The sequence below is a fragment of the Polistes dominula genome, unplaced genomic scaffold (assembly GCF_049000335.1).
Source record: "Polistes dominula isolate Pdom_NZ unplaced genomic scaffold, Pdom_raw_medaka contig_79, whole genome shotgun sequence".
Classification (NCBI taxonomy): Eukaryota; Metazoa; Arthropoda; class Insecta; order Hymenoptera; family Vespidae; genus Polistes; species Polistes dominula.
The window spans coordinates 4,172,391-4,199,230 of record NW_028300916.1 but is presented as its reverse complement, the minus strand read 5'-3'; the positions used below and the strand labels follow the sequence as shown (position 1 = coordinate 4,199,230).

Here is a 26,840-nt window from a genome sequence, read left to right as displayed (position 1 = left end):
GTTTCTTTTTGGTTCGTGTCTCTCTTTACGAACGAAAGACGATGCCGAATGGTTAAGAAGAAAAAGAAAAATAAGACAAAGAAGAAGGTAGTAGTAGAAGAAGAAGAAGAAGAAGAAGAAGAAGATGGAGCAAAAGAATGTTTAGGTTAAGAAGAAAGAGAGTTGGAGCAACTTCGACGAGGTCATCGTTAAAGTCATCGATCAAGTTCTCTCTCTCGAGCCGAGGTCACCCTCTGACCCCTTCTGGTCCCGGCAGCCGTTCCCCAGGCTTGGTCAGTCATCGATCTAAGGATCCTTTGCCGTAGATCACTCCACTCGATACCTACCGCAACGAGCTTCGAGAATGATGTCGGTACATGTATGTATATAAGGTGTCCAACCGTGTGTTCGTGTACACGCCACGAAAATCGCACGCGGTCATTATTTATGCGCTCGTAATCTGTCATAACCGGGGGTCCACTTATGCAACCTGACGATATCGTTACGGTCTAACGGAAACGCCTACCAGAACACCATTCCCTTCATCTCTCTCATCCCTATCACCCTTTCTGTCTCTGTCTTTCTCATATGCTCGACGACAATTATCAGCAACCCACCACCCTTGAATCTTATTTTTGAATAATGTCTCTTCACTTCTTCGAAGCTGCTCACTTTTCTCTTCTATAATCATCTTACATTCTTTATACGTGTTTTTTTTTTTTTTTTTTATTAAAATATATTGAAACAATATTTAATATTATCGTCACGCGCGTTTGTTATAATAAAGTATTGTGTACTCGTCTTTTTTTGTCCTCTACAAATTACTGGAAAAAAAAAATGATAATTGACAAGAGTAGGTATGTTTAAAAGTTAACCGTACAAAAATGATCCTTAGGGAAAGGTTCTTGATCTTGTAAAAGTTAATCCTTTCGCATACAAGCAAACGGCCTCGTGAAATTTCATCGGCCTTTTATAATCCCCCTACGACCAAATTGTGAAACGCTAATAAACGCATCTCTTACACCCTCCCCCTATCTCTCACTCTCATACATACACGAGAGAGGAGCATTGGGCACTTTTACGACGTTGCCTTGTAAAGACATAAAAAAAAAAAAAAATAGGAAAAATGAAGGGAATAACTTGAGGAGATGCGACCCAGTATCTTGGATGATGATCCTTTCAAATTCTCGCCGTCGATTACTTTACTGCCTCGTTTATCGCGCGTTCGCCTAAACGAAAATAAAAAACAAAAAAAAGTTTAAAGGCGCATAACGCACGAGAGAGAAACTTTACTGGATGAATTTCACGCCGTAAGAACCGATCGTATAATTGTTTAAGAAGATCTCGAGAAGAATGTGACGCCTTTTACTATGGTTTTTTTTTTTTCTTTAACAAAAGAAAGAACAAAATTCTTTTTCCGGGAAATAATCATCGTCAAAACTCTTTGGCGTAAATTGTAGTGCCATTTTTATTTTTATTTTTTTTCACGCGACGAGAAAAATCTGGCATTATAGGAACTCGACAGTTCATTGCCGCAAATACCACATAACGCCATTGTAATAATAGTAATACTTAATTATACTTAAAAATACCGATATAGGATAATACCAATCAAATTTAAAATAACAAAATCTTATTTAAAAATAAGGTGTGAGTTAAGAAAGAAATGTATTACATAAAAAACGTAAATCGGTGAAAAAAAAATCGGTAAAAAAATCGGTATCCCATATTTTGGGTAAGTGAATACTGTGAAGTATACAGTATATAACATCAAGATCGGTAGAGGATAATGAGACTACGACGAAGTAGACGGGCGGCAAGTTTGGTTTAACATCGTCTTCGTCGTCCTCGAGGATCCGTGACCACGTAGTTGGTGTCGTGGTAGTTCGTCGTATAGTTGCTACTAACCACACAGGGACCTGGTAGGTCCTGCCAACGACTTTTTATACCGGATTTCCATATAGGGAAAGATCCGATGCGATACGATACGCCAAAGAGGAGAAGACGCGGATGCTGCAAACGAAAAGGGGAGCAATATATACATCTTTCCGTCGTCTGGTAGAAAGACGACACACAGTGTAGAGAAAGAAAGAAAGAAAGAAAGAAAGAACGAATGAAAGAAAAGAAAAGAAAAGAAGAGAAGTAAAGTAAAGTTCTCTCCACCTTTTCGCATACGAAAAGGGATACCGCTTTGAGAATCTGGAAGGACTACTGATCCCTTCGGAACATTTTTTGCAATGAAGACGAGGACAAGGACGAAAAGATCTGAAGTTTACGCTATCTCCGGTTTCTTATTTCGTTCCGGTCTTTCGAAGAACGCGAGAAATCGATGTATCGAATAAGAAGAAAGATTCCCCACCCCTTAAACAGTTTTCGAATCGTTTGAGGCTTTTTTTTCAAGATTGATCGGTAGTTTAAATCAAATAAGCAATTGCAAGTTTATTCTTATTCAATCATTATCAATATTACATTTCGTTTCACGAGAATAGATAAATCGATCATTATAATATAGATAAAACTATTACAATAGTTGATCTATTGTTTTATTGTTTTAATAGTTTATCTATTGTAATAGTTAAACTATGTATTATAATATATATAGTATAGTTTAACTATTACAATAGATAAACTATTGTCTTTTTAATGAATCGTGTCGTTTCTTTAGATACGAGATCGTACGACTCAACTTTCTTATTCTCTCTCTCTCTCTCTCTTTTCACTTTATTTCTATAACATAATCTCGTGTTCGGGTTTTGTAGAACCGAGGAGTATTAATAATATCGAAAGGCACGGGTCGATAGTCGATCGGATGCTCAAACGGACTGTTCGATTAATTTATTATTCGAAGTTATATATGTTCCTTGATGTTATACATATATATATATACTAATACATTAGAAGAGTTATTTCACGTAGAGTAGAGTAGATGCGGTCTTCTCGAAGCGAAGAGAAGACGCCATTGGACCAGCTGTCTTCATATTTCAGTGTACAGTCGTGACCAATATTAAAAGCGTGCATTAACCCGTTCTATCCGCGAAGTAACATTTGGTTCTTTCATTTCCAGGTGTTAGTGGGTAACGTGATATTAATAGAACATGTTCGGTAGCCCATTAATAGCAACAATAACCAACAACAACTATTATTACAATGACGTTGAATGAGAAACGATTTGAAACATTTCGTTCTAACTAATCGAATGTTAGATGAAAGATTGTGATGTGGGTGGTGAAATAAAAAATTTGGTTTCAAACAAGTGGTAGGTATGTTTCCTTGCTTTAGTGTATCTACTCTAAGTATTTTTGTTAACTTGTATTGGTATTATATATATATATATAGGTAAGTATGTAAGTACGAGTAACGCGTGCTAGAAATTACAGCAGGCAGCACAGATGACTAATGGGAAATTCACGCGGCCGTTAATGTACCGTATCGTTATCACCTTACAGTGCCGACTAAAGTCACCGAGGATATCCGGCTGCGATTTACCGGCATGTACAATACTGCTGCTGCCGCCTTCTTCTTGTACATTTGCCGCCCTTTCAATCGGTGCTTCGGGTCAAGATCTAAAGAAGTAAATGGCAAGAATGGGAGAGAAATATATAGAGAATGTGAATAAAATCTTTACAAAAAAAAATATTGATAAGAGATATTAAGTATATTTATGAAATATATAAATATTAGAAACATTGGTGTTTTATCAAATGATTTATTCATTTTGGAAACCAAAAAAAAAAAAAATGTGAAGAAACAAATTTCAACTACTACTACAAGCTACTAAGGACATTTAAAATACTTCATGTCTTATTACGAGTTGTAATAATTTTTTGAAAAAAAAAAAAAAAAAAAAAAAAATAGAAAAGAGAACAAACAGCAAACGTAAAGAGACACAATACTCTGAAGAAGAAGAAGAAAAAACGAAATAAAATAAAAAATAAAAAAAAAATAAAAAAGCACATTATATATACTTCGCTATGTCCTTGTAAAGTCGTAAAACAATTCTGAGTTGGAATTTATTAGCGATTATTACCAAAGTCGTTAACGAAAAAAAGAGTTGTGCTGCTGCTCGTGATCCGGCTGATGGCGTTCAGGAATCTTAAAGAAACTGTTACGCAGTTGATTGTACGGTATAACGAAAGGTAGTGGAGGAAGGTAAAAAAGAAAATAAAGTTAAAAAACAAAAGAAAAGAAAAGAATAATGAAAGAATCCGCAACGGGCTACCGATCACGTATCAATTAAATTCCTTGTAGCAATATGCTAGCAACAACGTTTCCGCATGTTCTCATATATACATATACATGTATATATATATATATGAGATTGGGATTTGAATTGTTTCAGATCACGCGCCGATTCTCGTCCAACCGGAGGCCCCAGGTTTCTGAGATATAAATTAAATACTAACATATATCACGATTATTCGTGCCACCTTGTGTCCGCATTTTGTTTTTATTATTTTTCTTTTAATCTCCTTTTTTTTCTTTTTTTGATTTCATATCCTATCGTCGAATAATCAAAAGAACTCACACGAGAATAGAAATCGGACGACTTATTACATACATATATATATTTCTATGTATACACATATATATATTTAATTTAACATACACATCCTTTTGACGTTATGCTTCATCGAATATCGATTATTTTAAATCCGATATGGAATAAATTGAAAGGCAAAGCATAGAAATCACATTTACCAACCAAGTTTCCAGCTTTTCTGTAAGAATCTCACCGATGTTTTCGAGAGATCGGTTAAGAAAATAGTTGTCCGATATGATCTATCTAAGATTTTTGCGAAGAATCATCATCATCATCATAATCATCATCATCATCATCATCATCAACGAGTTACATACATACGATAGAAGTAACAGCAACCACAACTTTACGTTTTCCAGAGCGTGTCATCGGGCGGTGATAGGCGAGCTGCTTCAACGTTTTCACCGTGTTCGATTTATTACATCCGGTTTATGCGCGATCCAGCTTCAGGGAACACCTGCGTATACTTGTTGGCTATATAACCATACTTCTACGTAGTAGTTTTATAAACGAGTACATGTATACACTTAAAGTATACTTTATTTCGTTAAACTATATAAAATCATTCAGAGGTGTGTTTTAATTTGATTTTAACGATAATCAAATGTAACATCAAAGTATAATAGAAATCTTTAAAATTATTCTCCAAAAAAAAAAAAAAAAGATATAATCGAGAAGATCGTGAATAATAACATACATTATTTCAATAATATATAATAATTAAATTATATTTAATAATATATTAATTTATATTATTTAATATTATTATTAATCAAATATAATTGATTATTTACTTCGAAATAAAATCTAATATAAAAAGAAATATTAAATGATAGAAAAAAAAAAAAAGATAGAATACTGTTGTTGTTCTTTGACATGCACGAGCAGTGTGAGAGAAAGAGATCACGGTGTCAATTTCAGAGCACGTACCACCTGCCGAGGCTGACTTTCCTTTCTTGATACGACCTTGAATAGAAGGTAAAAGACGACAAGCAAACGCCCTGCTTATATTCTTTTAACTCTATATGTTATCATTCGATAAACATACGATCGCGAGATTGTATTATCGCGAGAAAAATATAATGACCATAAAGGATCAAATATAAACACCAAATGATATTTCTATCTTTCTCTTTATCATCATCATCATCATGACCATCATCATCATCATCATCATCATCATCATTCGTCGATGGATCATGAGAAAAGATGTTCTTTCTCTTAAAAGACCTCATCATCATCATCATCATCATCTCGTGTGTTCTAACGAGCTGGGTTATATTTTATTCATGAAGAATTATTTATCCTTCTTTCCAGGATTCTCTGAGAATACGATGATGATCGACGGATTCGATCGGTGTTTTGTCATTTTATCCATATCGTCCATTTCTATCTTTCTCTCTCTCTCTCTCTCTGTACGGTTTCCCTGTCTGAAGGTATTTAAGTGCTCGTTAACGAATGAAAAATAATCGAAGTAAGGGGAAACGATGGTAGGACGACGACGACGACGACGACGAAGACGACGACGACGAAGACGATTCCACGATCGAATAAAGTCGTACGATAAACTTGACTTTTTATGACGAGCGTATTCGCGGCATCCCCTTCCCCTCATTCCCCCAGTTTCCCCCTCCCATCTCTTGACGGCACCATAATCTTACCAAGAGTATTACCTTCCAAAAGATAAGAACGAAATATTCTGGATAAAAGAGTCCGCGATGCGATTTGAGTTACGTATGATAATAAGAATAATATTTATATTATTATTTTGTTAACATTTTTTTTATCCTTATAAACATCTTTTTTTTTTTACCACAAGGAATGACTTTATATTGATTATTATGTATTATACAAGAACGATTGATTTTAATTATTATTTGAACGAGTAATTTTTTTTGTGTATTTCTTTTCAAATATATTTTAAACTATCCACGTTGATTTAGTAATTATTAAATTGTCCCATAAGAATTTCTTTTCCTTTTTGTTTTTCTTTAATAATTTTACATATGCAATATATTTATAAAAATCTAATAGAGAACGGAATGAATTTAGAAATAAAATAATGATGTTATACGTGTTAAACTTACTAGCAAAAAAAGATCAAACAAAATTCACGTGAAACTTTTATTATCATAGTTTTAATCAAATTACTGCGAAATATTATAATCAACGATTTTTCTAAATAGTTCAAAAATAATATATAAATAAATATAATCTGAACGATAAGAGAAAAAGAAAAAGAAAAAGAAAAGAAAAAGATCAAAAGAAATGAAAGAAAATACGATAATATATATGACTATCTATATATGTTGGTACGTGTGCGTGGAAAAAGCCATGATGCTGTTTACGGCGTGTCGCGAATGAAAGTCGGCGGTCATAAAGTCGAGTGCGGATGGTGATCGTAAATATTTGGACGATAGAGGTCGCGATAGCGTGACCCCGAAGGAGGACTGCGTGTTCATGGCGATTCGCATAACCACACCCGACTATCTTCTGGGTAGAATATAACCGGGATCTCGAATTAATCCGCAGAGGTGAGGTTAACGCTGCCGGTGCACACCGGTAACTTGACCGAAGCTTCCTTCATCCAATAGGATAGAAAGAGATGAAGAAACGTGTATAGTAAGTAAATAGGTATACCTTCTTTCTCACTCTCTCTTATATCGTTTCATCTGATCGAGAGCAAGGTTCGTACGTTCGTTCAAGGATACAAACTATCAAATAGAAGATTAGTATGTAAGAGAGAAAATTAAATTGATTTCCGTTCCGTTTTGAAATAAAAAAAAATAAAATAAAATAAAATAAAAAAAAAAAACTATGGAAACAGACAGGATGAAAGAAATAAAGAAGAAATAAGGGCATGGGGGTACACATTCTTCCACGCATCCTGTCTGCGGTTGACGAAAACTTATCGACGCACGACATTTCCTAGAAGCTCGTAATGAGAGAGAGAGAGAGAGAGAGAGAGAGATGTGTACTTATTTTTTACTTTATACTAATTTTTCTGCGGGTAGTAACAAACCCCAAGAACGACCACCAAAATTCTTTTTTGTAAAAATGAAATCAAATTTCCAATTCCACGAGAATAGAAAGGAGGAGGATCCTCCTTCATTTGAAGTTGTGTCTTTTCTTTTCGTGATAAGAGGAATGGATTTCCTTCCTTTCCTACCAATACACTAAGGTTATAGTATGCATGTACATAGGCTGCATGAAATTCCTAAGATCGGACTTGGTCGCGACGACTCCCTCGGAGAGCTTACGGACGCTAAATGAAGATTTATAGTAGGGTCGCCGTTCGCACGCCACGCCACTCAAAGAAAAGGACTCCGTAGCACGCAGTGCACAAGCAACGTGCAGTGCAACACACAGCCTCGTAATTCAAACGATCCCGAACTTGAAATAGAGGAGTGTCCCCGACTTCTTCTTATAGTAGTAGTAATAGTAGTGGTGGTAGTAGTAGTTACACTACCTTCGTTTATCTCCCTCTCTTTCCTCTCCTTTTCTTATCCACAGAACGAGTAAACGCATTGATTATGTCCAACCGTCGTCGTCGTCGCCGTCGTCGTCGTCGTAGTAGTCGTAAGGGAAAACGATTATTTTTCTAAGTGTACGCACGGAAGTGAAATAATACCTTGTTTTATTTATATTTTAAAATATCCAATCAATTTAATCACTTTTATTTTATTAATGATACCTATATGTTAATAATTTTCTGTTTTCAACTATAATTAATTACAAATCGGTTGAATTACGTTTGTGTCAGATTTAAATAATGATTTAATACGTGTCATTATAAATATTGATCATAAGTATTCGAAAATATCGATTTCTTACAAGTAACAGGCTAATTGAATTTCTATTTTGTATATAAATAGGTAATTTTCTTTTTCCTCTTACAAATTGCTAATATTTTTTGTTCTTTTCTTATTCCATACGTTCGATCGATTAATCGGTAAAGAAATTTGTTTGCATAAAAATAAAAATAAAAACAATTATTTATTACCTTCCTTTAGAAATATATGTAAATAGAAAATTTATCGAAGATCTGACGATAATTTATTTTACGTTTTAATCAATGATCTACTTTAATGAATTCTCAAGAATGAATTAGTTTTAAAACTAAGGTGACTGTGTTACGTTTCCATAAAGAAAGATAAAAAGAGAGAGAGAGAGAGAGAGAGAGAGAGAGAACTCGGTTTCCAAGGCCACCCCCGACATTTTCTTCTTCGAATATACAGCCTAAGGCGAGGTTACGGCATAAGCGTTACTACGTATCTATCATCTTGTAATTATCGCTGATTAACGACTTTCCATGCGTTATCTTTTCGTTCACGTTGAGATTTCGCTTTGATTTTGACTCCAACCAGAGATAATAGATCCAGATTGCTATTAAAACATTGAACATCATTTTCTCTTCGCTCAACACACCGAGTATCTTTCTCTCTCGATTTAAATCAAAATCATATATTACCTTTCTCATATACTTCTTCTTCTTCTTCTTCAAGCGTAAATAAAAAAAAAAAAGAAAAGAAAAAAAATTGCTCAACTAAATAATAACACACTGAGAATAAAGAGATATATTTTAATTCGACCTGAGAGACTAATTTTCTACTAATTTTCTTATTAAAACTTCATTTTCATAGACATTTGCAAGTTTGTTTGTCAGACAACATTTAATAAAACTATTCTAAGAAACGTGATATCACCTGACATAGTTACTTCGATATACACTATACAAACTAACTCATGATAAATAAAAAAAGACGATTGGAAGATTCCGTTTCATCTACGTTCAAAGATTGTTAGATAAGAAACCGTGCCGCGTAACGATTTCCTTTTAACCTTTCGAGATATCAATCGGATTATCTACAAACTAGTCTTGGTTAACGATGATTCTGGTTTCATTTGTAAAAACTTTTTTTGCAAGTATTTGATTATTATTATTCGTTAGCATGATCTTTCTAATAACAAATTCTATACCAATAAGAAACTTGAAACTACTCACTCGATTATTATATTTTATATTATGTTTAATTTATTTTTATTTCAACCTGGTGCTTCATTCTGCTTAATAATTTTTTCTTCTTCTTCTTCTTCTTCCACCTTTCTTCTTTGCTTAAAACTTGCAGTAAAAAACCTGAACCCGATGATGAAGGCTCGTTCTCGTCCTTGTCCTCGTCCTCGTAGTTGTCGTTCGTTTACGGTCATTTCACTCGAGTACTGACGAGAGACAGTTCATCCCTTCTAACTTTCTTTTTCTTTTTTCATTTCTTTTTCATTCTCTTTTTTTTATTATTATTATTTATTTTCGTTGTCTTTTTTTAAGATAGAAAGAAATTAGGTCTGATATATAACAAACGAGAGTAGAGATCCTCGAGGCTGATCGATCATCGTTGGTGACAAGAGGCGAAGAACTGGATTCACCGAAAGTCATTCTCTTACAGAGAGTCAGATGATGCTGCTGTTGCTGATGCTGTTACTGCTGCTGATGCTGTTACTGCTGGTGTGAATTAACAACCTCTACTCTTGCGTACGTTGCCGGCGTATCTCTTTAATCGTAATTATCGTCTACAGGCGAACGACCAAGTGGTAATAAATCATTGTTTCGATGAAAAGTCGACTTGCAAGAGAACGTTCTTATCAAAGGATGTGTATATGTATGTGTGTGTGTGTTGACTAAGAAAAGATTTTTATTCAAAAATGATATGACAAAAAAATAAATACATCCAAGAAAATACTTAATAGTAGTAGTAGTAGTAGTAGTAGTAGTAGACTCAAATTTTCTTTTAAAAGTAATAATAACAAACAAAAAAATTAAAAAAAAATGTATTCTTATGCATATCCATATTTCATACAATGCAGTTTGGTGTTATATAGCAAGTTCTATTCAAAAGATATATGTATTTGAAATATATGAGATACAAGAGGCAATACGTCTACTTGAAAGGACGATGAATTATTATTACGAAGACCGAGAAATGAGAATATTACGTAAGGTAGATAATAACTTTTAACATTGTGAACACATACACACACACATACACGCACACATCGTATAGCTAGTTCACTAATAGGAAATAGAAATAATCTAAAGTAATCGTACATCTTAAAAGAATACTACAAAGTATCCAATCGATTATTTATATTTTCACTTTATTTCATTTATTAAGAGAAAGTTTCCTTATTAAAAGTAATAATGAACGTGAATAATGGATAAAACGTTTTTCATCTATTTAATATATCTATCGACGAATAAAACAATTACGTTATATAGTGTTTGTCGAGAGAGAGAGAGAAAAAGAAAAAAAATATAATCAATTCACCCACTGGATGTTGTAATATCGTAAAAATTCATCTCTAATAGAATTTTTATCTAAAATAAAAATAAATGTATGCTAAAGGTAAAGTAGTATATGAGTAAATGTAAAATAACTGTAATTATTGATTACCTTAATAGGATTTACAAGAATATAATATTAACGTTATATCTTGACAGTTATACTTATCTATGAGTAAATACATTGATGCATAAAAACGTATACACACACACACACACACACACACATATATATATACTTGGATCGATTTAATCTAAACCGTGTTAAGATAGAAAAGTGTAAGAGGAGAGAAAATATGGTTTGAGTGTTTGAAACAACCAACCAACCAACCAACCAACTAACCAAAGCTTTTTCTGACGATACGTAATAGTAGTTAAACGTGGCGGCACACGTTCGGTAAAGAGCAATTCTGACATTACCAGGAACACGTGGCACGTGGACCGTGTCGTTTGATCGACCGGCAAAAACCCTAAGTGCCTAAGCAACGCACAGCTTTCAGTGTGGACATCTGAAAAAGACGAGGAGTAGCTGCTGTTGCTGTTGCTGTTGCTGTTGCTATTGCTATTGCTGTTGCTGTTGCTGCCTAGCAGAGCATGAATGTTGTATGTGTGTGTGTGTGTGAACCTATATAGGTACCTGCTTCCACCAGAAACTATTATACCGGAAGCGAATGGAGATCCTGTACCGCTTTGTAAGCTATCTACATTCGTACGTGTATGTTCGTGTTTATTCGTGCATGTGCTCTCTCTCTCTCTCGAGAGAGAGAGAGAGAGAGAGAGAGAGAAAAAGAGAGAACAAGGAGATTATAAAAAGAACGTTTCTCATAATATTCTTCTCAAGAGAGTGGACTTCTCTCCTTTTCATCTTCTACGTCATCTGCACGACAGATTATACCCGACAGTGACTCATTTTAAAATTGTTTTTTTCTTTTCTTTTCTTTTCTTTTCTTTTCTTTTCTTTTCTTTTCTTTTCTTTTCTTTACTCCAACCATTCAGGATTATTTAATACGATCGCGTGCGAGTTCTCGTAAATGACCGGATATCCACACTTGTTCTTTAACTTAAACCGCATATGCAATAGATAGGTATATATATATCTATGAGAAATAAAAAACAAAGTAACACCCTATTGTGTATATAAAAATACAAGAAGAAAAGATAACTAAAGAATGAATTATTAAATAATAATCGATAATATATCATTTACCTAATTGCAATAGAAAATAATTGCATTAATTGAAAATATCATCCAACTATGTTGACTACGATGATCATTTGTAAAAATAGGAACCAATTAAACCGGAGTACATAGAAAACGTTTAGATCAACGCAAAGACAATTTTAACAAATGAAACTTCTTCTAATAAACCTTTTTCCTAAACTTGTCCCTAGTGATCGTTAACATCCAACACGAACACCTACTACGATCGTAATGCTTACGAGAGACTCTCGTTCGAAATAAATTTTGGCCTGTGTGGAAGAACACTCGAGGACCCCCCTGGAATAACTGCTGTAAGGACGACATCGTTGATGGCGATCCTCATGTCGTTTAACCCCCCATCCCATCCCCTTCGTCATCTCACTTTACCAAACGATACGACTAAGTACCTTTAAATTCCTCTTACTTCTTCTTCTTCTTCTTCTTCTTCTTCTTCTTCTTATTTTTCTTTTTCTTTTCTCGGCTTATATCTACCATCATTTGAACAACACGAGTTTAACATTAATTCCAATGATCCAACAATTTTCGTAAATTTCAAAACAATTCTTTATTTTTCTTCTTCTTCTTCTTCTTCTTAACTTTCTGACTAAATGAAAGTTAATAGTTTTTGATTGATATTAAATGATTCAAAATATTATCAGATAATTATATCATACCAATTATTTTGGGTAATACACGTTAAGCAACATTTGTATCTCTCTTTCAATATGATATTATAAAAATGATTACACCAAACCTTTTTGTACAATTCCAATTACAGATCATAAATTGAAGATAAAGTAATGTGAATAGAGAAAAGTTATAATAAAAAGAACTTTACAATCATTAACAAACCTACCCCCCAACGAAACATTGAAATTGGTCAACATTACGTTTGTTAACTTCTTTTTATCGGTTAATGAGGGTAGAGAGAAAAAAGGATCGTAGTTTTTGAAAAGGACGAAAAAAAGGGGAGAATATGTTTCCAGGAAAGACGCGTTACAAGTTCTGATCCTGACTGCCCTAAGTCCGAGTGGCCGAGTGAAATTATTATGAAGGCCCGGTTACGTATGTAAGAGGCACGTTTTGAGATGGTGTTCGCTATAGCTTGTCGCCGCCTCAAGCAACTAACCTTCCTGTTGTTGCATGACCCATGCCTTCTTCCTCCTCCTCCTCCTCCACCTCCACCTCCACCACCACCTCAGTATCTCTACTATAACCCAGGTTCTCTCCTTTCTTCTCCCTCTGATTTCCTCCTGCCGCCTATTTTTTATTCTCTCCTCCCTTTTACCTATCTCTATTTCTACCTACCCCCCCCCGTCGCTCACTCCACCACTTCTTTTCTTGTCTTCTCTTCCAATGAGAGACCGGAGACAGATGCTGCCTTGCTCTTCTGCACGAAAACCTTGCTATTTTCTCTACTTCTTATTCTTATTCTTATTCTTATTCTTGTTCTTGTTCTTATTCTTGTTCTTCTGTATATCGCGACACGCACGATCAACAGAGGTTCCCTTTTCAAAGAACGAGAACTTCACGCGAGATAATCATTTGTATAATAAAAGCAAAACAAAAATAATACTATCCAATAGATGATTAATAATAAATGACAAGAAAAAGTACTCTATTATGAAATTTCAAATAATTACAAATTTAATTAACGATTGATATATACGTGCGTGTATATATTGTGCTAGATAATCATTATTTAATTTACGAAAAAGAAAAATAAAAGAAAAATGAATAAAACAAATTGAAGAATAATTTTTAGAAATAAAATTTAATTAGTTATCAAAGTGAAGAATAATTATCAAAAAAAAAAAAAAAAAGAAAATTCAAACGTGTGCAAAAGAATTAATTGTTATAACAGTACTATAAATTTCGAAATAAATTGAACCGTCACCTAGGATGATCGATTAAAAGAAAGAAAGAAAGAGAAAGAAAAGGTTTAAGATAACATTGATATCACAAATAAAATCGATTCGACATCGTCATTGTACTTAGATATGTAGATAGAAAACTATATAAGTATACCATATATATACACACACTCATATATATGTATATATACATATAATATATACATATTCACATAAGTCGTTTGCAGTAATCTTTTCCTCTCTCTCTCTCTCTCTCTCTCTCTCTCAGAGAATACATGGGTTCTTGACTGCGAAGGTTGGCTATTCGTTCGTTCGTTCGTTCGTTCGTTCGTTCGTTCGATGTCATCGGTGCCTTGGGCAAGTATATCCTTCCCGTACACATCTCTGACCTCGGTGGACCCGTAAGAAGAAGCCCAACCCAATCTACCGACTCACCGAGCAAGCCACCAAGCCCACCATTAGTAAACCTACTCTCCGTTACGACGCCGACGATCGAGAGACGATTTCGATTCGTTCGCTCCACCTTTTCGCGAACGATGCATTAAGGTAATGATACACTCCTGTCGCATTTCGATGGAACACGTGAAAATATCGATTCCATTGAGTATCCTATATACTATACAACGACATACTACACCTATATATCTATATAGTTACATGGTATCAATTTCTAAGAAGATAGTATTATACATATAAAACGATAAATTTTCATTTTTCATTTTACATCAAGAAAATATTAATATCGATGTACATTTCCTATCGAAAGTTTTACACTCCTATTGCATTTCAAAGGAATGAAATTCAATAAAAATATCCATTCCATTGAGTATTACATATTTTTTTCAATGAAATTCGAAACCAAGCTAAAATATATAGGATAGTTTTTATCGCGGTTATTTTTTATTTTTTAATTGCTAATTTAAGAATTTATTTTGAAGTTATCTAAGTCCTCTAGGTTCTATACGAATGGCACTGTATTGCAATTCAATTATTTCACTTTTTTTTTTCAGATTTACAAATGACATAACAAACCTTGCTTTTTATCTTACGTTGACCTTTTTCGGAGGGGTGTAAAAAAAAGAAAAGGAAAAAACAAAAACTATTGGGACGAACGAAGGTAGTTCAAATAAGAATCAAGATAATCGAGAAAAAGCACAGGTATTAATAAATGCAGTTAGGTAAAAGGGCTTGAGACTCTCGATATCTTAATTAACCGCGAGGGGAAATTTTCTCTCTCTCTCTCTCTCTCTCTCTCTCTCACTCTCTCACTCGTTGCCCCATTTGCGAAACGCAAAAGTAAATACCTACTTTAAAGAGATCCGATTCGACGTAGAAAAGGATAGAAAGAGAGAGAAAAAGAGAGAGAGAGAGAGAGAGAAAGAGAGAGTAAAACTTGATTTCACGATTTCGCATAAATTATCGAACCGAGGGTAAGAAGGAAGGAAGAAACTCGCGCGAATTGCTCCGAGGCGATACGAAGAAAGCCGAGGAAGTGTGAGGGAGAGGAAAAAGATAAAAGGATAAAGAAAGAGAGAAAGAGATGAAGAAACGTAGAACGGGATGGGGAAATATTAATAATCCCATTCACGAGCCGTCGGACGTATCCCACGTCTTTATACGAACGGAATTTGATAGCTCGAGGGAAGACTACATCGGCGAACGCTTTTTGCAAAGATCCCATTCGTTCCTCTTAGACTCCTCTCAGACCCGAACAAAGTCGCCGTCGATGAAAACAATGCCGTAGATCGGCCGATGTCCAACTGCCAGTGTTCGGCCAAACATTGGCTATTAGTAATGGCCCAATCTTGGTTGATTACTAGCGCTTATAATCAATAAAATATTTTTTTAGAGAAGGTTTTTTTTTTAATTTATATTTTTTTTAATTATTATTTTGTATTTTGCGAATGTATTAACTCGTTCGTCGCTATGTCTCCGTTATACGGAGACGCTCTTTTTGTCAAAGTTATAATATTTTCGGTAAATAAACGATATTTTTATCTTTTATTATTTTCGGTAAATAAACGATATTTTTATCTTTTATTATTTCCGGTAAATAAACGATATTTTGTAGACGAAGAAACTAGTATTCAGTTCGTTTCTTTATATTTTATTATCTGGAAAAGAAAACTCTATTCAGAGACTAAAAGAAAAGATTACCCATACGAAGTCGCCGTCGACGGAAAAAATTATCGGCCGATATTCAACTGCCAGCGTTCGGCCAAGCATTGGCTATTAGTAATGGCCAAATCCTGGTTGATTACTGGCGCTTATAATCAATAAAATATTTCTTTAGAAAAGGTTTTTTTTTTAATTTATATTTTTTTAAATTATTATTTTGTATTTTTCGAATGTATTAACTCGTTCGTCGCTGAAAAAGTAAGCGAGATAAAGCGATTTTTTATTAATTATGTTTTGTAGACAATTTTATTTGCTACAAAAAAGGTCCAGTACTAAAATATTTTATCTCCCTTACTTTTCGAGATATATTAAAAAAACTATGATTACTCTTTTACCTGATACTTTTTATAAAGTTTCATCACTGAGACTTTTTTGATGACTGTTTAAAGTTAGAAGCTTGTAACTGAAAGGGGGCTGAGTTAAATATAGACGGGGATGAAAATAAATTTAAAAAATAAATTTTTTCTGACATTTTTATTTTTATTTTTAATGATTAAATAAGTACTAGAGGCTGTCACGTCCTAGTGACGACTAATTTCGAACTTTGCTACGCCAATTGTGCGAGTGTCCTATTTATAAGTGATTTACTAATTACTATTTAGCTATATTCGTACCTTGTAATATTTGAATTCTTAATTTTATTTTATAACCACTTTCATGAACTACCATCGATATTAGCATTCGTTGATCACATGTAGGATTAGCAAAGATGTTTTTCTCTTAGGTAAAAGTATAAAAACTATTATCCTCTGTTATTATGATATGAAGAAGTGAGAGTATTTATAGGATAGAATAAATACGTGTTCTCGTATATATATATAATAGAAAATAGATGTTTCTAGAAAAGGTAAAAACGACCTTCTTATAAGTATAAATACATATTTTAAATTAAGCGAAGATGTCTTTTTCGGTTAGGTAAAAGTATAAAAACTATTATCCTCTGTTATTATGATATGAAGAAGTGAGAGTATTTATAGGATAGAATAAATACGTGTTCTCGTATATATATATAATAGAAAATAGATGTTTCTAGAAAAGGTAAAAACGACCTTCTTATAAGTATAAATACATATTTTAAATTAAACGAAGATGTCTTTTTCGGTTAGGTAAAAGTATAAGAAATGCTGTCCTCTGTTGTTATGATATGAAGAAATGAGAGTATTTCTAGAAAAGAATAAATACATTTTTCACATTAGCTTAGAATAAAGGTGTTTTCATATAAATAGATATAAACAGGTATCTCTACAAACATTTCGAATATCGAAAGACAACGGTTCCCCGCTTAGTAGTACGCAGTCGCGCACAAACACACACATATAAAACCAGAAGCGATAACTACGAAGCAAAAGAAAAATCTTAGTACTTCTATATTGGACGTCGTCGAAGAAACATCTAAAACTATTATAAAATTTCCTTCCTATTTTCTAGAATAATTATTAGTGTTCATAAAGATATTCTATATATTTATATAGTGTTCAAATTTTAGTATTATTTATTATATTTTAGTATCATTATTTAGTTCAAAATTATATAGTATAGTGTTCAAAAAAATATTCTAAAATTTATGAGGTAAGTGTATAATTAATTAATTAAATTAATTATTAATTGATTTATAATTGGTAAAGCTAAAGTGATTTAAATAATATTAATTGTTTGATTTAATATATTTACTTATAGATGGCGAGATTTAATGAAAAAAATATGTATGCCGTAATTGAGTTTACAGATAGTAATTCAAATGATAAGAAAGATCTAATACCAAGCAAGTGGATCACTGAAGAAAGTGATAGATTTTTATGTCAGTATCCACCACCTACAGATTATTCTAATCTGAAAAAATATACTCGTGAAAATCATGATGTAAAAAAAGATTGGCCAATATACACCATCAAAATTCTGGCTTACGCAGGTAAACATTAATTTTTTTTTTGGATTAATCAGAAACCTTTATTTAATATCAACTATAATAAGTATATTATGAGACTCTTAATCTATGTTAAAATAGATAATTTTAGACAAGGACAAAGGCTCTTAAATTGTGCATTAACAACTATGGACATGAAGAGTACGGCCAAAGAAAGTAATGAGAGCACTAGCGGAATGAAGCCAGAAATAAATAATGGTACGGTATTTTTTGTATTCAGATACCAAATCAAAGATATAAAAAATTATCAATCAAACGAACTCTGATTTCTTACAAAAAACCAATTAATATAATTAAATTATTGGATAAAAAAATTGATCAAAATATGATTAATTTTGTTCATTATTTAAAAAATTGTATTTTAAGTGAAAATTATTTAAATAATCAATTTAATTTAATCTGACTAGTTGTTTGACAGCTGAAAAATTTATTTAAATATTAAAAATTTTCTAATTCTACCTACCGGTATTAAATTACTGATTGGGATATTTTTAAAGATTCACTAAGTATGATTGATAATGATTAGATGAAATTAATTAAACGAATTAGATATTTTAAATTCAAAAAGTTGCAGCTTTTTGAAAAATTCTTATAATTTACGTGTAATACCATGAAAACTTGATAAATTTATTTTACAGATAAATCACACAATAACACATTGGCCCCAATTAATAAAAGTGATGAAGTGTTTGACATTCGTAAGATTAAATTTTAATCAAAATTATATTAACGATCAAAATTCTCGATACTTTAAAAAGATATAGATTTTAAAGGTACTTTTCTTTTTCTAGAATCCTTAAAGGTCTATGTCGACAAAAAACTAAATGATCTGGAGGATTCAATAAATCGAAATCTAGCTAATGAAATAGAGAGCTTACGCCACGATTTTAAAAAAAATTTTGATGAGTTAAAAAATACGTTGCTAGCTCTTAATTTGTCGGAGACTCCTCGTCTGAACATATCGGATACAACAAGAAAACTAAATGTTAAATTGCCCTGCACAAATTTAGAAGAGTTTCAAAAATTGGATGATGACCTAAAAAGCTCAGAATCTAAAAGACAAGCATTGGTAAAATTTACATTTAATCTAATAACGATTTACATTATATTGATTTCACACAAATTAATATATATATTTTTTTTTAGTTGGATCTTCTTCGTGTTTTAATATATGGTCAGACTACAGCTAGAGGATGCATAGGCAAAATGGCATCCACTTTAATGACCAGAACTGTTGAAACCCATTATTCCGGCACAGGAAAAATTACAAAAGGAATTAAAAAACTAGATTTCAGCAGTACTGAAACATTTAAATGCATGAGAGGTACTGTAAGAATGTTTATCAAAATGTTTATCAAAAGTATTCTCAAGTTAAGTATGTAGAATTGAATTTATAATTTTTTTTTCTTATATTACAGACGTAGTATCCGAAAAATTTGGTGATTCAAACGAGTGTAAAAATTTCGCTGGAAAAGTTGGGAGATGGCTCTCTGGTAGTAATGACCGACAGCATGGCCGAAAAAAAAGATCTCTCTCTGCATAATTTTTTTCTATTTTTTTATTTTAGATTTTTTTAATTTAAAACATAACTGTAAGCTAGATAAATAAATTATTTTCAACTCGTAGAAATGAAGTCTTTATTCATAATATTCACTTTAATAAGAATTATCTAGACTAATAAAAATTTGAATAGTATAAGTACGTGATTACTCATATAGACAAAAGAAAAGAGATGTTTCTAGAAAAGGTAAAAACGAACTTCTTATAAGTATAAATACATATTTTAAATTAAGCGAAGATGTCTTTTTCGGTTAGGTAAAAGTATAAAAACTATTATCCTCTGTTATTATGATATGAAGAAGTGAGAGTATTTCTAGAAAAGAATAAATACATTTTTCACATTAGCATAGAATAAAGGTGTTTTCATATAAATAGATGTAAACAGATATTTCTAGAATAAAGTAAAAACGTTCTTCTTACAAGGTTAAATACATATTACTAGTAAAAGGTAAAGATGTTTTTCTTATCAAATATAATATTTAAATTCTATCAATATGTCAAACGCGTATCAACGAGTTAAAAAATATAGAGTGCTAAAAAAATTAAAAACAGTATTTATTTGACTTCAATGCGACCTGATAATGTTGTTATGTTAAAATGTAGTGAGGTAATTATCATTAACAAACTGTTGATAAAAAAACTAGTTCAAAAATCACCAACAATAGATGATATTTATATTTTAGGACTCAAAATAATTCGTACCGATACTCTATTTAATTACCCAACTGCTTCAACTGATATAGGTATAATAATAGGAGAAAAATGTTCCGATTCAGCAACAATATTTTCAATCAAATTAGTAAAAAATAAGTGTCTTTTATTGAATAGCAATAAAAATCTCTGTGCCATATCTTTATTGCATATGTAATTGCAACTTTTTGTGAAACTCAGATATAAAATTTTATTTGTTAGGATGATTTTCAATTTCTCGTTTTCATCTATATTTTTGCGCTGTTCGGACCTTATACTTTTGTCCCATACCTACGTGCAGCTTATCTCTGTTTATTCTTTTACCTTTCTATCGCTCGTACCTACAAACATTTCGAATATCGAAAGAATACGTGTCCACGCTTACGAAGCAAAACAAAAATCTTACAAAAGAAAAATCTTATTACTTCTCTATTGGACGTCGTCGACGATACATCTAAGACTATTATAAAATAATACTCCTATTTTCTAGAAAAATTATTAGTGTTAGGTGTAACAAGTGTGTGTGTGTGTGTGTGTCTAGTGTCTTCCATCAGTTCTTTGGTGTCGTGTGTTGCTTCTGATTTGCCGACTTGCTATTCTAAAATTTATGAGGTAATTGTATAATTAATTAATTAAATTAATTATTAATTGATTTATAATTGGTAAAGCTAAGGTGATTTAAATAATATTAATTGTTTGATTTAATATATTTACTTATAGGTGGCGAAATTTAGTGAAAAAAATATGTATGCAGTAATTGAGTTCACAGTTAGTAATTCAAATGATAAGAAAGATATTGATCTGATACCAAGCAAGTGGATCACGGAAGAAAGTGATAGATTTTTATGCCAATATCCACCACTCAATGATTATTCTAATCTGAAAAAATATGCTCGTGAAAATCGTGATGTAAAAAAAGATTGGCCAATATACACCATCAAAATTCTGGCTTACGCAGGTAAACATTAATTTTTTTTTTTGGATTAATCAGAAACCTTTATTTAATATCAACTATAATAAGTATATTATGAGACTCTTAATCTATGTTAAAATAGATAATTTTAGACAAGGACAAAGGCTCTTAAATTGTGCATTAACAACTATGGACGTGAAGAGTACGGCCGACAAAAGTAATGAGAGCACTAGCGGAATGAAGCCAGAAATAAATAATGGTACGGTATTTTTGTATTCAGATACCAAATCAAAGATATAAAAAATTATCAATCAAACGAACTCTGATTTCTTACAAAAAACCAATTAATATAATTAAATTATTGGATAAAAAAATTGATCAAAATATGATTAATTTTGTTCATTATTTAAAAAATTGTATTTTAAGTGAAAATTATTTAAATAATCAATTTAATTTAATCTGACTAGTTGTTTGACAGCTGAAAAATTTATTTAAATATTAAAAATTTTCTAATTCTACCTACCGGTATTAAATTACTGATTGGGATATTTTTAAAGATTCACTAAGTATGATTGATAATGATTAGATGAAATTAATTAAACGAATTAGATATTTTAAATTCAAAAAGTTGCAGCTTTTTGAAAAATTCTTATAATTTACGTGTAATACTATGAAAACTTGATAAATTTATGTTACAGATAAATCACAGAATAACACATTGGCCCCAATTAATAAAAGTGATGAAGTGTTTGACATTCGTAAGATTAAATTTTAATCAAAATTATATTAACGATCAAAATTCTCGATACTTTAAAAAGATATAGATTTTAAAGGTACTTTTCTTTTTCTAGAATCCTTAAAGGTCTATGTCGACAAAAAACTAAATGATCTGGAGGATTCAATAAATCGAAATCTAGCTAATGAAATAGAGAGCTTACACCACGATTTTAAAAAAAATTTTGATGAGTTAAAAAATACGTTGCTAGCTCTTAATTTGTCGGAGACTCCTCGTCTGAACATATCGGATACAACAAGAAAACTAAATGTTAAATTGCCCTGCACAAATTTAGAAGAGTTTCAAAAATTGGATGATGACCTAAAAAGCTCAGAATCTAAAAGACAAGCATTGGTAAAATTTACATTTAATCTAATAACGATTTACATTATATTGATTTCACACAAATTAATATATATATTTTTTTTTAGTTGGATCTTCTTCGTGTTTTAATATATGGTCAGACTACAGCTAGAGGATGCATAGGCAAAATGGCATCCACTTTAATGACCAGAACTGTTGAAACCCATTATTCCGGCACAGGAAAAATTACAAAAGGAATTAAAAAACAAGATTTCAGCAGTACTGAAACATTTAAATGCATGAGAGGTACTGTAAGAATGTTTATCAAAATGTTTATCAAAAGTATTCTCAAGTTAAGTATGTAGAATTGAATTTATAATTTTTTTTTCTTATATTACAGACGTAGTATCCGAAAAATTTGGTGATTCAAACGAGTGTAAAAATTTTGCTGGAAAAGTTGGGAGATGGCTCTCTGGCAGTAATGACCGACAGCATGGCCGAAAAAAAAGATCTCTCTCTGCATAATTTTTTTCTATTTTTTTATTTTAGATTTTTTTAATTTAAAACATAACTGTAAGCTAGATAAATAAATTATTTTCAACTCGTATAAATGAAGTCTTTATTCATAATATTCACTTTAATAAGAATTATCTAGACTAATAAAAATTTGAATACAGACGGGCAGTTTAATTTTTATACAATTATCAAATAACTATTCGAATTAAGTAAGTAAATTATTACTTAAAAACTTATTAACTATGTAATTCATAATAGAAATATAATATTAACATAATTATTAATAATAATAATAATAATAATAATAATTGTGGGATGAGCGCCTCCATGTCAAACTTATGAGGAATTCGTGAGAATCATGATCAATTGCTTTGCATAGCTCAATTGGTTAAGGAGCAGTCGTAGGCGCCCGGAAAGCGAAGGACCGTGGTTCCGAATCCCGACGGTCCCACTTCTAGTTTCAGCGGTTCAATTATTTTTACGGATCCCACACGTGGGGGCGCTCAGTCAGCCGGGATGGAGGAAGAGAGAGGGGGTGGTTCTGTTTCGTGACATGTTCCACAGTCTTACACCACCACAAAAAAAAAATTAAAGAGTAAGAGTCAGTGTATAAAGAGAGTTTGTGTGATGTTGGGTGGCATTAAAATTCGGGGTCGAATGTTGTTAAAGCAGAGAAGGGGGTGGATGTGGGACGATCGAATCCTCCAGTCCAGCGGTCCCATTTTTTAATACGAATCCCACACATTAATAATAATAATAATATTTTGTTATTATTATTATTATTATTATTATTTTTTATTTATTATTATTATTATTATTATTATTATTATTATTATTATTATTATTATTATTATTATTATTATTATTATTATTATTATTATTATTATTATTATTATTATTATTATTATTGTTATGTTATGATTTGCCGTCCATGTGCCGTTACCGGGCTAATATTTATTGGAATAATCGGCGTGTAATTAAAAACTATTAATAGGCTAATAATTTGAATAATACGTGGCCAATTGCTGGGCCCATTAATCGGCCGATAATAAATGCCGGTAATGGGCCGATAATAAATTCCGGTAATGGGCCAGTAATAAATGCCGGTAATGGGCCAGTAATAAATGCCGGTAATGGGCCGATAATAAATTCCGGTAATGGGCCGATAATAAATTCCGGTAATGGGCCAGTAATAAATGCCGGTAATGGGCCAGTAATTAATGCCGGTAATGGGCCGATAATAAATTCCGGTAATGGGCCAGTAATAAATGCCGGTAATGGGCCAGTAATAAATGCCGGTAATGGGCCAGTAATAAATGCCGGTAATGGGCCAGTAATAAATGCCGGTAATGGGCCAGTAATAAATGCCGGTAATGGGCCGATAATAAATTCCGGTAATGGGCCAGTAATAAATGCCGGTAATGGGCCAGTAATAAATGCCGGTAATGGGCCGATAATAAATTCCGGTAATGGGCCAGTAATAAATGCCGGTAATGGGCCGATAATAAATTCCGGTAATGGGCCAGTAATAAATGCCGGTAATGGGCCGATAATAAATTCCGGTAATGGGCCAGTAATAAATGCCGGTAATGGGCCGATAATAAATTCCGGTAATGGGCCAGTAATAAATGCCGGTAATGGGCCAGTAATAAATGCCGGTAATGGGCCAGTAATAAATGCCGGTAATGGGCCAGTAATAAATGCCGGTAATGGGCCAGTAATAAATGCCGGTAATGGGCCGATAATAAATTCCGGTAATGGGCCGATAATAAATTCCGGTAATGGGCCAGTAATAAATGCCGGTAATGGGCCAGTAATAAATGCCGGTAATGGGCCAGTAATAAATGCCGGTAATGGGCCAGTAATAAATGCCGGTAATGGGCCAGTAATAAATGCCGGTAATGGGCCGATAATAAATTCCGGTAATGGGCCAGTAATAAATGCCGGTAATGGGCCAGTAATTAATGCCGGTAATGGGCCAGTAATAAATGCCGGTAATGGGCCAGTAATAAATGCCGGTAATGGGCCGATAATAAATTCCGGTAATGGGCCAGTAATAAATGCCGGTAATGGGCCAGTAATAAATGCCGGTAATGGGCCAGTAATAAATGCCGGTAATGGGCCGATAATAAATTCCGGTAATGGGCCAGTAATAAATGCCGGTAATGGGCCGATAATAAATGCCGGTAATGGGCCAGTAATAAATGCCGGTAATGGGCCAGTAATAAATGCCGGTAATGGGCCAGTAATAAATGCCGGTAATGGGCCGATAATAAATTCCGGTAATGGGCCAGTAATAAATGCCGGTAATGGGCCGATAATAAATTCCGGTAATGGGCCGATAATAAATTCCGGTAATGGGCCGATAATAAATGCCGGTAATGGGCCGATAATAACTGCCGGTAATGGGCCAGTAATAAATGCCGGTAATGGGCCAGTAATAAATGCCGGTAATGGGCCAGTAATAAATGCCGGTAATGGGCCGATAATAAATTCCGGTAATGGGCCAGTAATAAATGCCGGTAATGGGCCGATAATAAATTCCGGTAATGGGCCGATAATAAATTCCGGTAATGGGCCAGTAATAAATGCCGGTAATGGGCCAGTAATTAATGCCGGTAATGGGCCAGTAATAAATGCCGGTAATGAGCCAGTAATAAATGCCGGTAATGGGCCGATAATAAATTCCGGTAATGGGCCAGTAATAAATGCCGGTAATGGGCCAGTAATAAATGCCGGTAATGGGCCAGTAATAAATGCCGGTAATGGGCCAGTAATAAATGCCGGTAATGGGCCGATAATAAATTCCGGTAATGGGCCGATAATAAATTCCGGTAATGGGCCAGTAATAAATGCCGGTAATGGGCCAGTAATAAATGCCGGTAATGGGCCAGTAATAAATGCCGGTAATGGGCCAGTAATAAATGCCGGTAATGGGCCAGTAATAAATGCCGGTAATGGGCCGATAATAAATTCCGGTAATGGGCCAGTAATAAATGCCGGTAATAGGCCAGTAATAAATGCCGGTAATGGGCCAGTAATAAATGCCGGTAATGGGCCGATAATAAATTCCGGTAATGGGCCAGTAATAAATGCCGGTAATGGGCCGATAATAAATGCCGGTAATGGGCCAGTAATTAATGCCGGTAATGGGCCAGTAATAAATGCCGGTAATGGGCCAGTAATAAATGCCGGTAATGGGCCGATAATAAATTCCGGTAATGGGCCAGTAATAAATGCCGGTAATGGGCCAGTAATAAATGCCGGTAATGGGCCAGTAATAAATGCCGGTAATGGGCCAGTAATAAATGCCGGTAATGGGCCGATAATAAATTCCGGTAATGGGCCGATAATAAATTCCGGTAATGGGCCAGTAATAAATGCCGGTAATGGGCCAGTAATAAATGCCGGTAATGGGCCAGTAATAAATGCCGGTAATGGGCCGATAATAAATTCCGGTAATGGGCCAGTAATAAATGCCGGTAATGGGCCGATAATAAATTCCGGTAATGGGCCGATAATAAATTCCGGTAATGGGCCAGTAATAAATGCCGGTAATGGGCCAGTAATTAATGCCGGTAATGGGCCAGTAATAAATGCCGGTAATGGGCCAGTAATAAATGCCGGTAATGGGCCGATAATAAATTCCGGTAATGGGCCAGTAATAAATGCCGGTAATGGGCCAGTAATAAATGCCGGTAATGGGCCAGTAATAAATGCCGGTAATGGGCCGATAATAAATTCCGGTAATGGGCCAGTAATAAATGCCGGTAATGGGCCGATAATAAATGCCGGTAATGGGCCAGTAATAAATGCCGGTAATGGGCCAGTAATAAATGCCGGTAATGGGCCGATAATAAATTCCGGTAATGGGCCAGTAATAAATGCCGGTAATGGGCCGATAATAAATTCCGGTAATGGGCCGATAATAAATTCCGGTAATGGGCCGATAATAAATGCCGGTAATGGGCCAGTAATAAATGCCGGTAGTGGGCCAGTAATAAATGCCGGTAATGGGCCAGTAATAAATGCCGGTAATGGGCCAGTAAT

General features: G+C 33.3%; 3 protein-coding genes across 4 annotated transcripts in view; 2 read left to right on the top strand and 1 right to left on the bottom strand.

Annotated features, from left to right (window-relative positions):
• The window catches only part of LOC149033100 (uncharacterized), a 97,908-nt gene that overhangs the window by 41,925 nt on the left and 29,143 nt on the right, over positions 1 to 26,840 (bottom strand). The window lies entirely within an intron of this gene.
• LOC149033102 (uncharacterized) lies at positions 13,870 to 19,625 on the top strand. Its single transcript, XM_089170822.1, has 7 exons — positions 13,870 to 17,678; positions 17,787 to 18,018; positions 18,115 to 18,231; positions 18,672 to 18,731; positions 18,825 to 19,102; positions 19,180 to 19,357; positions 19,452 to 19,625. Exons 2-7 carry the CDS (start codon positions 17,787 to 17,789, stop codon positions 19,574 to 19,576), a joined length of 990 nt encoding a protein of 329 aa, XP_089026948.1. The 5' UTR covers positions 13,870 to 17,678; the 3' UTR covers positions 19,577 to 19,625.
• On the top strand, positions 20,162 to 22,850 carry LOC149033101 (uncharacterized). Its single transcript, XM_089170677.1, has 7 exons — positions 20,162 to 20,200; positions 21,004 to 21,241; positions 21,339 to 21,455; positions 21,895 to 21,954; positions 22,048 to 22,325; positions 22,403 to 22,580; positions 22,675 to 22,850. The coding sequence occupies exons 1-7, from the start codon at positions 20,162 to 20,164 to the stop codon at positions 22,797 to 22,799; spliced, it is 1,035 nt and encodes a 344-aa protein (XP_089026803.1). The 3' UTR covers positions 22,800 to 22,850.

Bases quoted from the DNA above. Each gene is read 5' to 3' on its own strand.
- LOC149033101 (XM_089170677.1), top strand. From the start codon at position 20,162: ATGCGACCTGATAATGTTGTTATGTTAAAATGTAGTGAG. The intron at 21,955-22,047 runs GTAAGATTAAAT...TTCTTTTTCTAG, and splicing joins TGATGAAGTGTTTGACATTC to AATCCTTAAAGGTCTATGTC. The intron at 22,326-22,402 runs GTAAAATTTACA...ATTTTTTTTTAG, and splicing joins AATCTAAAAGACAAGCATTG to TTGGATCTTCTTCGTGTTTT.
- LOC149033102 (XM_089170822.1), top strand. From the start codon at position 17,787: ATGGCGAGATTTAATGAAAAAAATATGTATGCCGTAATTGAGTTTACA. The intron at 18,232-18,671 runs GTACGGTATTTT...TTTATTTTACAG, and splicing joins GAAGCCAGAAATAAATAATG to ATAAATCACACAATAACACA. The intron at 19,103-19,179 runs GTAAAATTTACA...ATTTTTTTTTAG, and splicing joins AATCTAAAAGACAAGCATTG to TTGGATCTTCTTCGTGTTTT.